This window comes from Trachypithecus francoisi, unplaced genomic scaffold, assembly GCF_009764315.1.
Source record: "Trachypithecus francoisi isolate TF-2019V2 unplaced genomic scaffold, Tfra_2.0 Lachesis_group1, whole genome shotgun sequence".
Classification (NCBI taxonomy): Eukaryota; Metazoa; Chordata; class Mammalia; order Primates; family Cercopithecidae; genus Trachypithecus; species Trachypithecus francoisi.
The window spans coordinates 124,394,210-124,412,970 of NW_022681454.1; the positions used below are offsets into that span (position 1 = coordinate 124,394,210).

Consider the following 18,761-nt stretch of genomic DNA (forward strand, 5'->3'; position numbering starts at 1 on the left):
TTTCATTTATCTTTTGTATTTTTGTTGTTGTTGTTTTCATTTTATTTAGTTCTGCTCTGATCTTGGTTATTTCTTTTCTTCTGCTGGGTTTGGGTTTGGTTTGTTCTTGTGTCTCTGGCTGCTTGGAGTGTGTGACCTTAGAGGGTCTATTTGTGCTCTTTCAGGCTTTCTGATGTAGGCATTTAATGCTATGAACTTTCCTCTTAGCACCACCTTTGCTGTATCCAAGGTTTTGATAGGTTGTGTCACTATTATTGTTCAGTTCAAAGAATGTTTCAGTTTCCATCTTGATTTCATTGTTGACTCAACAGTCATTCAGTAGAGGTTATTTAATTTCCATGTACTTGGATGGTTTTGAGGGTTCCTTTTGGAGATAATTTCCAATTTTATTCTGTGGTCTAAGAGAGTACTTGCTATAATTTCAATTTTCTTATATTTGTTGAGACTTGTTTTGTGGTCTATCATATGGTCTATCTTGGAGAATGTTCCATGTGCTGATGAATAGAATGTATATTCTGTAGTTGTTGGGTAGAATGTTCTGTAAATATCTGTTAAGTCCATTTGTTTGTGGGTATAGTTTAAGTCCATTGTTTCTTTGTTGACTTTCTGTCTTAATGACCTGTCTAGTGCTGTCAGTGGAGTATTAAGGTCCCCAACTACTATTGCGTTAACATCTATAATCATTTCTTAGGACTAGTAGTAATTGTATAAATCTGGGAACTCCAGTGTTAGGTGCATATATATTTAGAATTGTAATATTTTCCTGTTGGACTAGTCATTTATCATTATATAATGTCCCTCTTTGTCTTTTTTTCTTTTCTTTTCTTTTCTTTTTTTTTTTTTTTGAGATGGAGTCTTGCTCTGTCACCCAGGCTGGAGTGCACTGGTGCAATCTCAGCTCACTGCAAGCTCCACCTCCCAGGTTCACACCATTCTCCTGCCTCAGCCTCCCGAGTAGCTGGGACTACAGGTGCCCACCACCACGCCCGGCTAACTTTTTGTATTTTTAGTAGAGACAGAGTTTCACTGTGTTAGCCAGGATGGTCTCAATCTCCTGACCTCGTAATCTGCCCACCTCAGCCTCCCAAAGTGCTGGGATTACAGGCGTGAGCCACCGTGCCTGGCCGCCCTTTGTCTTTTTTAACTGCTGTTGCTTAGAAGTTTATTTTGTCTGAAATAAGAATAGCTACTCTTGCTCGCTTTTGGTGTCCATTTGCATGGAATATTTTTTTCCACCTCTTTACCTTGAGTTTGTGTGAGAGCTTTATGTGTTAGGTGAGTCTTCTGAAGATAGCAGAAACATGGTTGGTGAATCTTATCCATTCTGTATCTTTTCTTTTCCTTTCTTTTCTTTTCTTTTTTTTTTTTTATGAGACGGAGTCTTGCTCTGTCTCCCGGGCCGGAGTGCAGTGCATTCTGTATTTTTTTAATGGAACATTTAGGCTATGTACATTCAATGTTAGTATTGAGATGTGAGGTACTATTATTCATCATACTATCTGTTGCCTGAATGCCTTCATTTTTTAAAATTTTGTTGTCATTATATAGGTCCTGTGAGATTTATGCTTTAAGTAGGTTCTCCTTTAATGTACTTTGAGGATTTGTTTCAAGATTTAGAGCTAGTTTTTGCAATTCTTCTAGTGTTGGCTTGGTAGTGATGAGTTCTTGAAGCATTTGTTTGTCTGGAAAAGACTATATCTTTTCTTCATTTACGAAGCTTCATTTCACTGGATACAAAATTCTTGCCTGATAATGGTTTTGTTTAAAGCATCTAAAAATAGGACCCCAATCCCTTCTAGCTTTTTGTGTTTCTGCTGTTAATATGATAGGTTTTCCTTTATAGGTTATGTGATGCTTTTGTCTTACAGCTCTTAAGATTTTTCCTTTGTCTTGACTTTAGATAACTTGATCACTATGTGCCTAGGTGATGATCTTTTTGTGATGAATTTCGCAGGTGTTCTTTGAGCTTCGTGTATTTGGATATTTAGATCTCTAGCAAGGCTGGGGAAATTCTCCTCAATTAATTCCCTCAAATATGTTTTCCAAACTTTTAGATTTCTCTCTTCCTCAGGAACACCAATTATTCTTAGGTTTGGACATTTAATATAGTCCCGAACTTCTTGGAGGCTTTGTTCTTTTTTTTTTTTTTAATTATTTTTTCTTTGTATTTGATGGATTGGGTTAATTCAAAAGCCTTGTCTTCAAGCTCTGAAGTTTTTTCTTCTGCTTGTTTGATTCTGTTATGAGAGTTTCCAGTATATTTTGTATTTCTCTTAAGTGTGTCCTTGATTTCCAAAAGTTGTGACTGTTTTTTATTTATGCTATCTGTTTCACTGAAGAATTTTCCTTTCATATCCCATATAATGTTTTTCATTTCTTTAAGTTGGACTTCATGTTTGTCTGGTGCCTCCTTGATTAGCTTAATATTTGACCTTCTGAATTCTTTTTCTGGCAATTCAGAGATTTCATCTTGGTTTAGATCCATTGCTGGTGAGCTGGTATGATCTTCTGAAGGTGTTAAAAAAAAAAAAAAACCTTGTTTTCTCATATTACCAGAATTGTTTTTCTGGTTCCTTCTCATTTGGGTAGACTATGTCAGAGTGAAGATCTGGGATTCGTGGGCTGCTCTTCAGATTCTTTTGTCCCATGGGATGATCCCTTGATGTGGTGTTCTCCCCCTTCCCCTAGGAATGGAGCTTCCTGAGAGCTGAACTGTAGTGATGGTTTTTGCTCTTCTTGGTCTAGCCACCCAGCAGAGCTACCGGGCTCCAGGCTGGTACTGGGAAGTGTCTGCAAAGAGTCCTGTGATATGATCCATCTTCAGGTCTTGCAGCCGTGGATATCAGCACCTGCTCCAATGCAGGTAGCAATGGAGTGAAGTGGACTCTGTAAGGTGTCCCTCGTTGTGTTTTTGTTTAGTGCACTGATTTTATGTTGGCCTCCAGTCAGAAGGTGGCACTTTCAAGAGTGCATCAGCTGCAGTCATCTAGGGAGGATGTAAACTTGCCCTAGGGACACTTGGTTAAGTATTCAGGTTTCTCAGGCAGTGGGCAGAGCCATAGAGCTCCCAAGAGATTATGACCTTTGTCTTTGGCTACCAGGGTGGGTAGAGAAATACTACTAGGTGGAGACAGGGATAGGCCCCTGAGCTTGTTATTGTCTGAGCTTCAACTCTTCTTGGGCAGGGCTTGCCACAGCTGCTGTGGGGGATGGAGGTGCAGTTCCCGGTCCAATGAAGTTATATTCCTAGGGGGGATTGTGGCTGCCTCTGCTGAGTCATACAGGTCACCAGGGAAGTAGGGGAAAACCGGCAGTCACGGGCCTTACCCCTCTCCCACACAGCCTGCAGTCCTAAAGGCCAGTCTCACTCCCACCATGCCCCCTCAACAGCACCGAGTCTGTTTCTAGGCAGCCAGTGACCAGAGCTTAGAACTTGCCCCAGACCAGGAGCCTCCCCATTGAGAAAGCAAGCAGACTCACAGTTTTTCAGCATCTCAGGGAGCCTGCAGCGGTAATCCAGTTCCTTCAAAGGGTCTATGGATTTTCTCAGCTTTCCTGGTATGTTTCTGCCATAGTTCTTGGAGCAAAAGTTCACAATGTGAATGTCCACATGCAGCCCTGTCCATTCGAGCAAGAGCTGCAAACTAGTCTTGCCTCCTATCTGCCATCTTAATCCTATTCTCAACCATTTTTAAATTTTTTTGTATGTGTTCTTATTGTGGAGTTTTAAGAGGTCTTTGTATATTTTAGATAATGGTTCTTTATCAGATGTGTCTTTTTCAAATATTTTCTCCCAGTCTGCAGCTCATCTTATTCTATTGACATCGTATTTTGCAGAGCAATAGTTTTTAGTTTAATGAAGTCTAGCTTATTAGTTTCATGGATTGTGGTTTTGGTGTTGTATCTAAAAAGTTAGTGTCAGACCCAATGTCATCTAAATTTTCTCCCATGTTCTAGGAATTTTATAGTTTAGCATTTTACATTTAGACATATGGTCTACTTAGAGTTAATTTTTGTGTAGGGTGTGTGGTGTGTGTCTAGATTGATATTTTTTTATATGGGTGCCCAGTTCTAGCACCATTTGTTGAAAAGACCATCTTTGCTTTTTACATTCTATTTGTTCCTTTGTCAAAGGTCAGTTGACAGTATTTATGTGGGTGTATTTGTGGACTCTGTGTTCCATTGACGCATTTGTCTGTTCTTTCACCAATAATACGATGTCTTGATTACTGTAGGTTTATATTAAGTCTTAAAGTAGGATAGTATCAGTCCCAAGACTTTGTTCTTGTCATTAAATATTGTACTGGCTATTCTTGGTCTTTTGCTTCTCCATATAAACTTTAGAATACCTTGTTGGAATTTTGATTGGGATTGCATTGCATATATAGATCAAGTTGTGAAGAACTGACATCTTGACAATATTGAGTCTTCTATCCATGAACATGGAATATCTCTCCATTTGTTTAGTTCTCCTTGGATTTCATTTATCAGAGTATGGTAGTTTTCTTCATACAGATATTGTGTATACTTTGTTAAATTTATAACTAAGTATATTTTATTTTTGGGAATGCTAAGGTATGTGATATTGTGTTTTTAATTTCAAATTCCACTTATTCATTGCTGGTATATAGGAAAGCAATTGACTTTTATGCTGGGTACAGTGATTCATGCCTGTAATCCCAGCGCTTTGGGAGGCTGAGATGGGCGGATCACTTGAGGTCAGGAGTTCAAGACCAGCCTGGCCAACATGGTGAAACCCCACCTCTACCAAAAAATACAAAATAAGCCAAGTGTGGTGGCACATGCCTGTAGGCCCAGCTACTCAGGAGGCTGAGGTGGGAGAATCACTTGAACCCGGGAGGCAGAGGTTCCTTATATACTCATGCAGTATATAAGGTTAATATAGAAAATTGTAATATATAAGATTGTGTCAATTCTTTCAGATTTTCTGTGTAAACAATCATGTCATCTATAAACAAAGACAGTTTTATTTCTTCCTTCTCAATCATTTATTTCATGTTCTTGCCTTATTGCATTAGCTAGACCTCCCAGTATGATGTTGAAAAGGAGTGGTGGTAGGGAACATCCTTTCCCCTTTCTGATCTTAGGAAGTATCTCATTTCTCACCATTAAGTATGAAGTTAACTAGATTTTTTGTAGATATTCTTTATCAAGATGAAGAAGTTTCCCTCTATTCCTAGTATATTAAGAGTTTTTATCATGAAGGGGTATCAGATTTTTTCAAATGCTTTTTCTGCATATATTGATAGAATCATGTGATTTTTTTTAAGCCCATTGATTTGATGGATTACATTAATTGGTTTTTGAATGTCAAACCTGCCTTGCATACCTGCGATAAATCTCCCTTGGCTGTGGTGTATATTTCTTTTTAGACATTGTTGGATTCCCTCTGCTAATATTTTATTGGGCGTTTTTGAATCTGTGTTCATGAAAGATACTGATTTGTCTTTTTTTGTTTGTTGTTTGCTGTTATAATGTCTTTGTCTAGTTTTAGTATTAGGGTAATGCTGACCTCATAGAATGAGTTAGGAAGTATTCCCTCTGTTTCTGTCTTCTGAAAGAAATTATAGAGAATTGGTATAATTTCTTACTTAAATGTTTGGTAGAATTCACCAGTCTACCCATCTGGGCCTGGTGCATTCTGCTTTTGCAAGTTGATTAAATCGTTATTGATTCAATTTCTTTAATAAGTATAGACCAATTTATAGTATCTGTTTCTTCTGGTATCATTCAAGGAATTTTTCCATTCCATCTAGGTTATCAAATTTGTGAGCATGGGGTTGTTTACAGTATTCTTCTCCTATCCTTTTAATGTCCATGGACTCTGTACTAATGCCCCCACTTTCATTTTTGCTATTAGTAATTTGTGTCCTCTCTATTTTTATCTTAGTTAGGCTAGAGGCTTATACATTTTATTGATTTTTTTTCGAAGAACCAGCTTTTGGTTTCATTGATTTTTCTCTATGGCTTTCCTGTTTTCATTGTCATTGATTTCTCCTCTAATTTTTTATTATTTCTGCTCTTCTGCATATTTTAGATTTAATTTGCTTTTTGTTTTAGTTTCTTAAAATAGAAACGTAGATTATTGATTTTAAATCTCTCTTCTTTTTTAATATATGCATTTAATGCTATAAATTTCCCCCAAGCACCACTTTTGCTGCACCACATAAGTTTTGATAAGTCGTGATTTCATTTTTTTTAGTTCAAAATATTTTTAAGACCTTCACTTTATACTAAAACATTCGGAGACATGAGAGTAAATTATTAAACCTCACTGTTTTAGACCAATAAAGCCCTATCTGTTTAAATTGCCAATTACTTATTTAAGGCAGTATAGCACAGCAGTTTAATAGTCAAGATTCTCTACTCAGTGTATTTTAAATTTTCAGCTTGAACAGTAGTTACGTGAACTTAAGTTCTTTTTCCTCAATGGCTTCATTGAGATATTTCACATACCATAGAATTTTCCCATTTAAAATGTACAATCCAATGTTTTTTAGTCTGTTCACAGAGTTGCCTAACCATCACCACAGTCAATTTTAGAACATTTCACCATCTAATAAAGAAATTCCGTGACCATTAGTAGTTATTATTCACTTCTCTCTTTCCCCTCCCAATTACTTCTTCTCCCTACCCCTCCAGCCCCAGGCAATCATTTGCATAGTTTTCATTTCTGTAAGCTTATCTAAATATATTTTTTAAATTTGACTTGTCTTATCTGTGATTGTAATTCCTTTGACCAACATTTCCTCATTCACCCTCTCCCCTAACTAACCAAGCCTTTGGTAATCACCATTCTGCTCTCCTGTGATATCAGCTTTTTTAGGTTCCACATATGAGTGAGATCATGTGGTAGTTGTCTTTCTGTGCCTGGCTTACTTCATTTAACATAATGCTCTCTAGGTTCATCTGTATTGTCATAAATGACAGGATTTTGTTCTTTTTTATGGCTGAATAGTATTCCATTATGTATATATAGCACATTTTCTTTATCCATTCATCTGTTGATGAACACTTAGGTTGATTCCATTTCTCTTGAGATTTCTCATTGTAGTAAAAATAGTAGGATTTATTGACTATGTATCTTCTCATAGAAAATATTAAGGAATTTAATGCCAGTTAGTTAAATCTAGTTAAAGGCCAGGTGTGGTGTCTTATGCTTGTAATCCCAGCACTTTGGGAGGCCGAAGCGGGCAGATCACCTGAGGTTGGGAGTTCGAGACCAGCCTGACCAACATGGAGAAACCCTGTCTCTACTAAAAATACAAAATAAGCTGGGCGTGGTGGTGCATGCCTATAATCCCAATTACGTGGGAAGCTGAGGCAGGAGAATCACTTGAACCTGAGAGGCGGAGATTGCAGTGAGCCGAGATCACACCATTTCACTCCAGCCTGGGCAACCAGAGTGAAACTACGTCCAAAAAAGAAATCTAGTTTAAAATGTATGTGAGGCCAGTCACGGTGGCTCATACCTGTAATCCCAGCACTTTGGGAGGCTGAGATGGGCAGCTCACAAGGTCAGGAGATCGAGACCATCCTGGCTAACATGGCAAAACCCCGTCTCTACTGAAAATACAAAAAATTTTTCAACTGAGGTACTGGGGTCATCTCTCTAGGGAGTGCCGGACAATCGGTGCTGGTCAGCTGCTGCAGCCTGACCAGCGTGAGCTGAAGCAGGGCGAGGCATCGCCTCACCTGGAAGCGCAAGGGGGAAGGAAATCCGTTTTCCTAGCCAGGGGAACTGAGACACATAACACCTGGAAAATCGCGTAACTCCCACCCCAATACTGCACTTTAAGGAAACAGGCACACCACCAGGAGAATATATCCCACACCTGCCGGGAGGGTCCCACGCCCACGGAGCCTCCCTCACTGCTAACACAGCCGTCTGCGGCGATCTATCCCAAGGCAGCAGCGAGGCTGGGGGAGGGGCGCCCGCCATTGCTGAGGCTTAAGTAGGTAAACAAAGCCGCTGGGAAGCTCGAACTGGGTGGAGCTCACAGCAGCTCAAGGAAACCTGCCTGTCTCTGTAGACTCCACCTCTGGGGACAGCCCACAGCTGAGGTCCAATAGGGAAAGCAGCGGGGGCGGTGCAGAGGCGAACGACTCTGTCTGACAGCTTTGGGGAGAGCCGTGGATCTCCCAACGCGGAGGTTGAGATCCGAGAACGGACAGACTGCCTGCTCAGGTGGGTCCCTGACCCCTGAGTAGCCTAGATGGGAGACATCCCCCACTAGGGGCAGTCTGACACCCCACACCTCACAGGGTGGAGTCATCCCTGAGAGGAAACTTCCAAAGGAAGAATCAGACAGGTACACTCGCTGCTCAGCAATATTCTATCTTCGGCAACCTCTGCTGCTGATACCCAGGCAAACAGGGTCTGGAGTGGACCTCAAGCAATCTCCAACACCACAGACCAGTCCTTCTGACTGTCAGACGGAAAACTATCAAACAGGAAGGACACCTATACCAAAAGCCCATCAGTACGTCACCATCATCAAAGACCAGAGACAGATAAAACCACAAAGATGGGGAAGAAGCAGGGCAGAAAAGCTGGAAATTCAAAAAATAAGAGCGCATCTCCCCCTGCAAAGGAGCGCAGCCCATCGCCAGCAACGGATCAAAGCTGGTCAGAGAATGACTTTGACGAGATGAGAGAAGAAGGCTTCAGTCCATCAAACTTCTCAGAGCTAAAGGAGGAATTACGTACCCAGCGCAAAGAAACTAAAAATCTTGAAAAAAAAGTGGAAGAATTGACAGCTAGACTAATTAATGCAGAGAAGATCATAAACGAAATGACAGAGATGAAAACCATGACACGAGAAATACGTGACAAATGCACAAGCTTCAGTAACCGACTCGATCAACTGGAAGAAAGAGTATCAGCGATTGAGGATCAAATGAATGAAATGAAGCGAGAAGAGAAACCAAAAGAAAAAAGAAGAAAAAGAAATGAACAAAGCCTGCAAGAAGTATGGGATTATGTAAAAAGACCAAATCTACGTCTGATTGGGGTGCCTGAAAGTGAGGGGGAAAATGGAACCAAGTTGGAAAACACTCTTCAGGATATCATCCAGGAGAACTTCCCCAACCTCGTAGGGCAGGCCAACATTCAAATTCAGGAAATACAGAGAACGCCACAAAGATACTCCTCCAGAAGAGCAACTCCAAGACACATAATTGCCAGATTCACCAAAGTTGAAATGAAGGAAAAAATCTTAAGGGCAGCCAGAGAGAAGGTCGGGTTACCCACAAAGGGAAGCCCATCAGACTAACAGCAGATCTCTCGGCAGAAACTCTACAAGCCAGAAGAGAGTGGGGGCCAATATTCAACGTTCTTAAAGAAAAGAATTTTCAACCCAGAATTTCATATCCAGCCAAACTAAGTTTCATCAGTGAAGGAGAAATAAAATCCTTTACAGATAAGCAAATGCTTAGAGATTTTGTCACCACCAGGCCTGCCTTACAAGAGACCCTGAAGGAAGCCCTAAACATGGAAAGGAACAACCGGTACCAGCCATTGCAAAAACATGCCAAAATGTAAAGACCATCGAGGTAGGAAGAAACTGCATCAACTAATGAGCAAAATAACCAGTTAATATCATAATGACAGGATCAAGTTCACACATACAACAATATTAACCTTAAATGTAAATGGACAAAATGCTCCAATTAAAAGACACAGACTGGCAAACTGGGAAAGAGTCAAGACCCATCAGTCTGCTGTATTCAGGAGACCCATCTCACATGCAGAGACATACATAGGCTCAAAATAAAGGGATGGAGAAAGATCTACCAAGCAAATGGAGAACAAAAAAAAGCAGGGGTTGCAATCCTAGTCTCTGATAAAACAGACTTTAAACCATCAAAGATCAAAAGAGACAAAGAAGGCCATTACATAATGGTAAAGGGATCAATTCAACAGGAAGAGCTAACTCCTAAATATATATGCACCCAATACAGGAGCACCCAGATTCATAAAGCAAGTCCTTAGAGACCTACAAAGAGACTTAGACTCCCATACAATAATAATGGGAGATTTCAACACTCCACTGTCAACATTAGACAGATCAACGAGACAGAAAGTTAACAAGGATATCCAGGAATTGAACTCATCTCTGCACCAAGCGGACCTAATAGACATCTATAGAACTCTCCACCCCAAATCAACAGAATTACATTCTTCTTAGCACCACATCACACTTATTCCAAATTGACCACATAATGGGAAGTAAAGCACTCCTCAGCAAATGTACAAGAACAGAAATTATAACAAACTGTCTCTCAGACCACAGTGCAATCAAACTAGAACTCAGGACTAAGAAACTCAATCAAAACCGCTCAACTACATGGAAACTGAATAACCTGCTCCTGAATGACTACTGGGTACATAACGAAATGAAAGCAGAAATAAAGATGTTCTTTGAAACCAATGAGAACAAAGATACAACATACCAGAATCTCTGGGACACATTTAAAGCAGTGTGTAGAGGGAAATTTATAGCACTAAATGCCCACAAGAGAAAGCAGGAAAGATCTAAAATTGACACTTTAACATCACAATTAAAAGAACTAGAGAGGCAAGAGCAAACACATTCAAAAGCTAGCAGAAGGCAAGAAATAACTAAGATCAGAGCAGAACTGAAGGAGATAGAGTCACAAAAAACCCTCCAAAAAATCATGAATCCAGGAGTTGGTTTTTTGAAAAGATCAACAAAATTGACAGACCGCTAGCAAGACTAAAAGAAGAAAAGAGAGAGGAATCAAATAGACGCAATAAAAAATGATAAAGGGGATATCACCACCGACCCCACAGAAATACAAACAACCATCAGAGAATACTATAAATGCCTCTACGCAAATCGACTAGAAAATCTAGAAGAAATGGATAATTTCCTGGACACTTACACTCTCCCAAGACTGAACCAGGAAGAAGTTGAATCCCTGAATAGACCAATAACAGGCTCTGAAATTGAGGCAACATTAATAGCCTACCCACGAAAAAAAGTCCAGGACCAGATGGATTCACAGCTGAATTCTACCAGAGGTACAAGGAGGAGCTGGTACCATTCCTTCTGAAACTATTCCAATCAATAGAAAAAGAGGGAATCCTCCCTAACTCATTTTATGAGGCCAACATCATCCTGATACCAAAGCCTGGCAGAGACACAACAAAAAAAGAGAATTTTAGACCAATATCCCTGATGAACATCGATGCAAAAATTCTCAATAAAATACTGGCAAACCGGATTCAGCAGCACATCAAAAAGTATCCACCATGATCAAGTGGGCTTCATCCCTGGGATGCAAGGCTGGTTCAACATTCGCAAATCAATAAACGTAATCCAGCATATAAACAGAACCAAGGACAAGAACCACATGATTATCTCAATAGATGCAGAAAAGGCTTTTGACAAAATTCAACAGCCCTTTATGCTAAAAACGCTCAATAAATTCGGTATTGATGGAACGTACCTCAAAATAATAAGAGCTATTTACGACAAACCCACAGCTAATATCATACTGATGGGCAAAAACTGGAAAAATTCCCTTTGAAAACTGGCACAAGACAGGGATGCCCTCTCTCACCACTCCTATTCAACATAGTGTTGGAAGTTCTGGCTAGGGCAATCAGGCAAGAGAAAGAAATCAAGGGTATCCAGTTAGGAAAAGAAGAAGTCAAATTGTCCCTGTTTGCAGATGACATGATTGTATATTTAGAAAAACCCATCGTCTCAGCCCAAAAATCCTTAAGCTGATAAGCAACTTCAGCAAAGTCTCAGGATACAAAATTAATGTGCAAAAATCACAAGCATTCTTATACACCAGTAACAGACAAGCAGAGAGCCAAGTCAGGAATGAACTTCCATTCACAATTGCTTCAAAGAGAATAAAATACCTAGGAATCCAGCTTACAAGGGATGTAAAGGACCTCTTCAAGGAGAACTACAAACCACTGCTCAGTGAAATCAAAGAGGACAAAACAAATGGAAGAACATACCATGCTCATGGATAGGAAGAATCAATATCGTGAAAATGGCCATACTGCCCAAGGTGATTTATAGATTCAATGCCATCCCCATCAAGCTACCAATGACTTTCTTCACAGAATTGGAAAAAACTGCTTTAAAGTTCATATGGAACCAAAAAAGAGAGCCCGCATTGCCAAGACAATCCTAGGTCAAAAGGACAAAGCTGGAGGCGTCACGCTACCTGACTTCAAACTATACTACAAGGCTACAGTAACCAAAACAGCATGGTACTGGTACCACAACAGAGAAATAGACCAGTGGAACAGAACAGAGTCCTCAGAAATAATACCACACATCTACAGCCATCTGATCTTTGACAAACCTGACAAAAACAAGAAATGGGGAAAGGATTCCCTATTTAATAAATGGTGCTGGGAAAATTGGCTAGCCACAAGTAAAAGCTGAAACTGGATCCTTTCCTTACCCCTTATACGAAAATTAATTCAAGATGGATTAGAGACTTAAATGTTAGACCTAATACCATAAAAACCCTAGAAGAAAATCTAGGTAGTACCATTCAGGACATAGGCATGGGCAAGGACTTCATGTCTAAAACACCAAAAGCAACGGCAGCAAAAGCAAAAATTGACAAATGGGATCTCATTAAACTAAAGAGCTTTTGCACAGCAAAAGAAACTACCATCAGAGTGAACAGGCAACCTACAGAATGGGAGAAAATTTTTGCAACTTATCTGACAAAGGGCTAATATCCAGAATCTACAAAGAACTCAAACAATATACAAGAAAAAAACAAACAAACCCATCAAAAAGTGGGGAAAGGATATGAACAGACATTTCTCAAAAGAAGACATCCATACAGCCAACAGACACATGAAAAAATGCTCGTCATCACTCGCCATCAGAGAAATGCAAATCAAAACCACAATGAGATACCATCTCACACCAGTTAGAATGGCAATCATTAAGAAGTCAGGAAACAATAGATGTTGGAGAGGATGTGGAGAAATAGGAACACTTTTACACTGTTGGTGGGATTGTAAACTAGTTCAACCATTATGGAAAACAGTATGGCGATTCCTCAAGGATCTAGAACTAGATGTACCATATGACCCCCAGCCTCCCACTACTGGGTATATACCCAAAGGATTATAAATTACTCTACTACAAAGACACATGCACACGTATGTTTATTGCGGCACTATTCACAATAGCAAAGACTTGGAATCAACCCAAATGTCCATCTGTGACAGACTGGATTAAGAAAATGTGGCACATATACACCATGGAATACTATGCAGCCATCAAAAAGGATGAGTTTGCGTCCTTTGTAGGGACATGGATGCAGCTGGAAACCATCATTCTTAGCAAACTATCACAAGAAGAGAAAACCAAACACCGCATGTTCTCACTCATAGGTGGGAACTGAACAATGAGATCACTTGGACTCGGGAAGGGGAACATCACACACTGGGGCCTATCATGGGGAGGGGGGAGGAGGGAGGGATTGCATTGGGGAGTTATACATGATATAAACGTTATGCACATGTACCCTAGAACTTAAAGTATATAAAAAAATAAAAAAAGAAAAAAAAAAAAAAAAAAAGAAAATACAAAAAATTAGCCGGGCATGGTGGTGGGCACTGTAGTCCCAGCTACTTGGGAGGCAGAGGCAGGAGAATGGCGTGAACCCAGGAGGCAGAGCTTGCAGTGAGCCAAGATTGCACCACTGGCACTCCAGCTTGGGAATCAGAGGGAGACTCCATCTCAAAAAAAAAAAAAAATCATGTGTGAGGTAACTTATGCCTGGCAATTTTAGATGGAAATAGTTATTTTTGCTTGCTTATTTTTAAAAACAAACTAAATAGTTATTTTTAACTTGGAAAAAACTTATTTGTTCCAGGTTTAGTATATGATGAGGTCTTACTTTAGTTTTTCTTCCCAGGTATTTGAGAATTTCCTCATTTTGGTTTTTTTTTTTTTTTCAATCATATTTTCCTAGGGTACAGTGAAATAATTAAGAGAAAAGATATTTTTATATTTTCATATAAGGAATATAAACAAACATATATATTATAGTAATCTTGTACATTAATTAGCCTGTAGAGTTTAGTAGCAGGAATAGTAACTCACTGAACAGTTTCTGAGATGAAATACCACAAATCAGTAATTTTTTGTCCTGTGGTTTTTCATAAGACAGACTAATAGCCACAAAAAAAGGGAACCTGAAATATTTGCTAGATGCAGAAAAATGTAGGTCACAAATGAGTAATAACTCATACTGTGTGAAAAGCATTGAAAGGCATGACTAATATTTCAAAAGCTTTTGTCATCTCAGTAAGACACAGTTAGTGTGTGAAACAGTCCTGCAGAGAGTGCCTTGGCCTTTAAAGAAAAAAAAAAGATTCTCTGGGAGGTGGATTGCAGTGAGCTGAGATTGCACCACTGCACACCAGCCAGGGTGACAGAGCGAGATTCCATCTCAAAAAAAAAGGGGGGGGTTCTTATTCACAAATAGCAGGTATGCTATAAAATTCAATTGCCAATAGTTTTGATTTATATATATATTTGTATTACAGATTAAACTTCAGATTAAATTTATTCTGTTTTTAAATTTGGAATGCTTCAAAGAAGAACAAAGGTGATACATGAAAGAGCTCAGGCAATTTCCATAGAAACAAAACCCAAATCCTAAGTAAGAGATTTTTTTTCTGATAACTCTCTGGGATAGTTGAACTGTGCCAGATTCCAGAGGAACACTTGCCTTTGTGTTTTAATCTAGGAATAAAGATTGACAACCCTTGAATGCAAAACATTGTGTCCAGGAGAAAGACAGGGAAGATGATATTTTTCAAGAATCCAACTGTTGAGTAATATACAAAAATGGAGAAACAAGAACAACTCAAAATAAGTTGGCTACCTTAAGACTGATTTTCATTTTCTTCTATGAAATCAAAAGGCTTAAATTAATTTCTAACTTAAAACTGGAAAGCAACTTTTGAAGCTCATAAATTTACTATGCATTGAATATATGCTGAAGACCATTTTGCAGTTATTGAGATTTAGTTGAAGTATGTTATGTTAAATGAGTAAGTTGTTTTATGTTTGCAAAGCTTAAAAACAATATGTTAAATAAGTAAACTGTTTTATAATTGCAAAGCTTAAAAACATTATGTTTCATTTTGAGACATTTCCTAAGTAACACAAAGGAGAAAGATACTCAATTTTCAAGTAGTAATTAAGCATTTTTTATATGGCCATTACTAAAAAAGTAACTAATATGAGTCAAATGCTTATGTTACTCTTTTTTTTTTTTTTTAACATAGATGGAATTAGACATGGCATTAAGTGACTTGGAGGCTGCAGATTTTGCAGAACTGGTAAGAGGAGGAGTGGGTTTTACAAAAGGCTCAATGTTGAATTCTTATTTTGTATACCAGTCATTATTCTAAATATTTACCAAGTGGATATATAATAATCTTGAAATACACATTAGGCCTCTGTTTTGACTGTGACAAAATCCATTTTCTTGCCTTAGGATTTTCTACTCAGTTGAAATAGTTGTTACACAATGTATATTATGGGATTAAAAATGATTAATTACACTGGTGTCACTAAGAACTAAGTTTTTGAGGAAAATAAATATAAATGTAATACTGATTAAGTTAAATAAGAACCCTGTAGAGCTGTACTTAAATTGGAAGTCTCAATATGATTTTTAATATTTTAATTATTGTATTTCCTAGCTATGTCCAATGAAAAGGCCTAGCAATAGTGACCATCGCAGTAACGATAAGTACCACTAATACCCAGGCCATGGTGTATAAATAACATTTCTCTCCAAAAGGAACCAGGACTTGTCAAGAATTGGCTCATTCAAACTTGGGGCTGAAAATGTACAAGATAAGTCTGAGAACATCTTGTCATATCAGAAATTTAGAAGGCTTTCCAAAAATAGCGTTATAGTAGAGCTCAAATTGTCATGAGACAACTTGAAGAGGCTCCCTGTTGAACATCTATAAGGAAATGCCTACAACAGATTGAAACACATCAGATATGTAAAAGTTCATAAGTGCATAAAGATATTTAAAAAAAAAAAAGCAACTTGCTAGTCAACTTTGGAGAATATGAGGGCATCAACTTGTTTTTGTGAAAACTGTTAAATGAAGAAAAATCAGACATTTATCCTGCCTTTCCTGTCTAAACCATATGTCAAGGTTACCAAACAGAGGTGAAGGAGAGCTTCTTTTTATGAAAGTAGTCTAACTGAAATGTCAAGAAAGACACAGAATTGGAATATCACCATTTTGCAGTCCCTCAATGAATTAATGGATGTAGGCAATGGTCATCAATAGCTATTAATATCACAAACAGAAAAGCAACAGATAATATGTTGTTCCTGATGGAAGCACACAGACCACCTATAAAATATGCTTGATGAGGCCTCAAGACCTAACTACTAATTTATAGGAAATACCATTGAAAAGGGGACATGTTAAATGACCCCATTTGGGGAAGGGGGGTTGCAGTCAGCAAAATCCAGACTGGCAAATACTGCAGGACAGTTTCTTCTCCAAATAAATTAGAAAAGGGTGGTCTGAAGTTGGGGAGAAGGGAGAGAAGTTGAGAGAGAACTCAGTTACAAGAGACTGAATATTATCAACCAAGTGTATATATGTCCTTTCTTAGATCCTAATTCAAACAAAGTTTTAAAAACATTATGAGAACGAATCTCATAGATGAGGCTGAATCTATTCATGAGTCTCATACATTCAAGGAAATGTAAGCACAAATGACTGAGTATTAGATGAAAATAATTCTTTATATTGTGATAATGGTATTATGATTATATGTATTTTTAAGTTCCTTCTGTTTTATACATATATTCTGAAGTGTTTACAGATGCAATGATATAATATCTGGTATTGGTTTTGAAATAATTCAGCAGGAGGAAGGGAAGATGATGATACAGATGAAACAAGATGAGCCATGGACTGGTCATAGTTAAACCTGGGTGGTGATGGCTATACAGGAACTAATTATACAATTCCCTTTTTGTATATGCTAAAATTCTCAGTAATAAAAGTTCTTTTACAAAGTAAATGGGAAGTAAGGGAAGTAAAAGCCATGAAGTGTGGATTATTCTCAAGAAGATTGCCAGTGAAATTGGGAGGAGAATGTTAACTTGAAGGAGTAACTCAGTCTTAACAAACACCCTAAACAAATGGAAGGGTGTTTTGTCTGTAAAAATAATAGAAATTTAGGCATGGTAAACTCTTATGGCTCATAATTTTTTGAGTAATGGAAAATGTTTAGATGGATATTAACCATTAGGAGCAGTTCAGAACTAAAGTATTAAAATATCTGATTTTTGGAACTTAAAAAATCTAATTCCTGCCTTTATAGAACACTATTTTAACGAGCAGTGGAATTAACAACATTTTCTATGGTTAAAAATAATCTATTGGGATTCCTAGATACAGTAAAGAAAAAAAACCCACAATTCATAAAAGAAAAAATGGATAAATTGAGAATGTAAAATGGTACAACTACTTTGGAAAACAGTTTGGCAATTTGTTAATAACCTAAACATATACCTACCATATAATTCAACCAGTCTGTTCCTATCTTTTTAAACCAAGAGAACTGAAAGCATATGTAATACCAAGACCTGTATACAAAATAACTTTATTTGTAATAGCCAAAAAGTGGAAACAACTCAAATAACTTAACTGTCCCTCAGCAGGTGTGAATACCAGAACAAATTCTGGTATATCCAGGAATGGACTACTACTCAGAAAAAAAGTTGGTTTAGGGAGGTGCTGAGGGAACTGTTCTACATTTTGATTTTGGTGGTGCTTACATAGCTATATGCATTTGTCAAAACTCACACAATACTTCACATTGAATTTTGCCTTAATTTAAAAAATATGAAAATAAGGATCTATTCTGTACTTTTTGGTGAAATTAAAGATTTAATCCTAATGCTGTGTTTTCCTTAGTTTTTAAAAATTATTATTAAGGTATAATTTACATTCAGTAAATTCTTCTTTCCCCTTTATAGTCAACCCCTCTCTATACCCCCAACCTCTGGCAATCACTGATCTGTGTTCTGTCCCCATGATTTTGCCTTTTTCAGGATGTCATATAAAGTGAATCATCCTGCTCAACCTGGCTCTAATGCTGCTCTGGTTGCTCAGCACACCCCCCTTTCTCGTACCTGGGCATCCCTGCCCTGTTCAGCCCCATAGCTCCCAACTATTTGGTTCCTGCTCCATGGTCGGGCCTCTGACAAGCCCCTTTGAATAAACCAGACACTCCACATGTGTCTTGAGAATTTAAATAAATAAATAATCATACAGTAGGTAATTTTTGTGTCTGGCTTTAACTTAGCATAATGGATTTAAGATTCATTCCTGCTACTGTGCAGGCAGTTCAGTCCTTAATATTGCTGAATAGTAGTATTCTATCATATACATGTATCACAATTTGTTTATCCAATCCCTGACTGAGGAATGGCTGTGTTATTTCCAGTTTTTAGTTTTCTTTAGGTTTCGTTGGGTTTTTTAAAAAGAAAAAAAGCTTATAAAAGTAATAGCTGTGTACAGGGTGAAGCTCTAAGCATGGTTATTAAAAGCAAATACCTTCGCTTATCCCTTTCTCTCACTTCCATCCCCAGGTGTAACTGCTCTTATGGATTGGAATGTATCCTTCCAGACCTTTTTCCATATACATACATTCCCACACACA

The 18,761-nt window shown here is 38.1% G+C and overlaps 1 protein-coding gene across 2 annotated transcripts in view; it reads left to right on the top strand.

The window, feature by feature from the left end:
• Positions 1-18,761, top strand: part of INTU (inturned planar cell polarity protein) — a 116,101-nt gene that overhangs the window by 62,276 nt on the left and 35,064 nt on the right. For both annotated transcript variants that reach the window (XM_033215204.1, XM_033215205.1), the window contains exon 9: positions 15,338-15,391. In XM_033215204.1, coding sequence (XP_033071095.1) covers positions 15,338-15,391 — 54 coding nt within the window. The remainder of the gene's footprint in view (positions 1-15,337; positions 15,392-18,761) is intronic.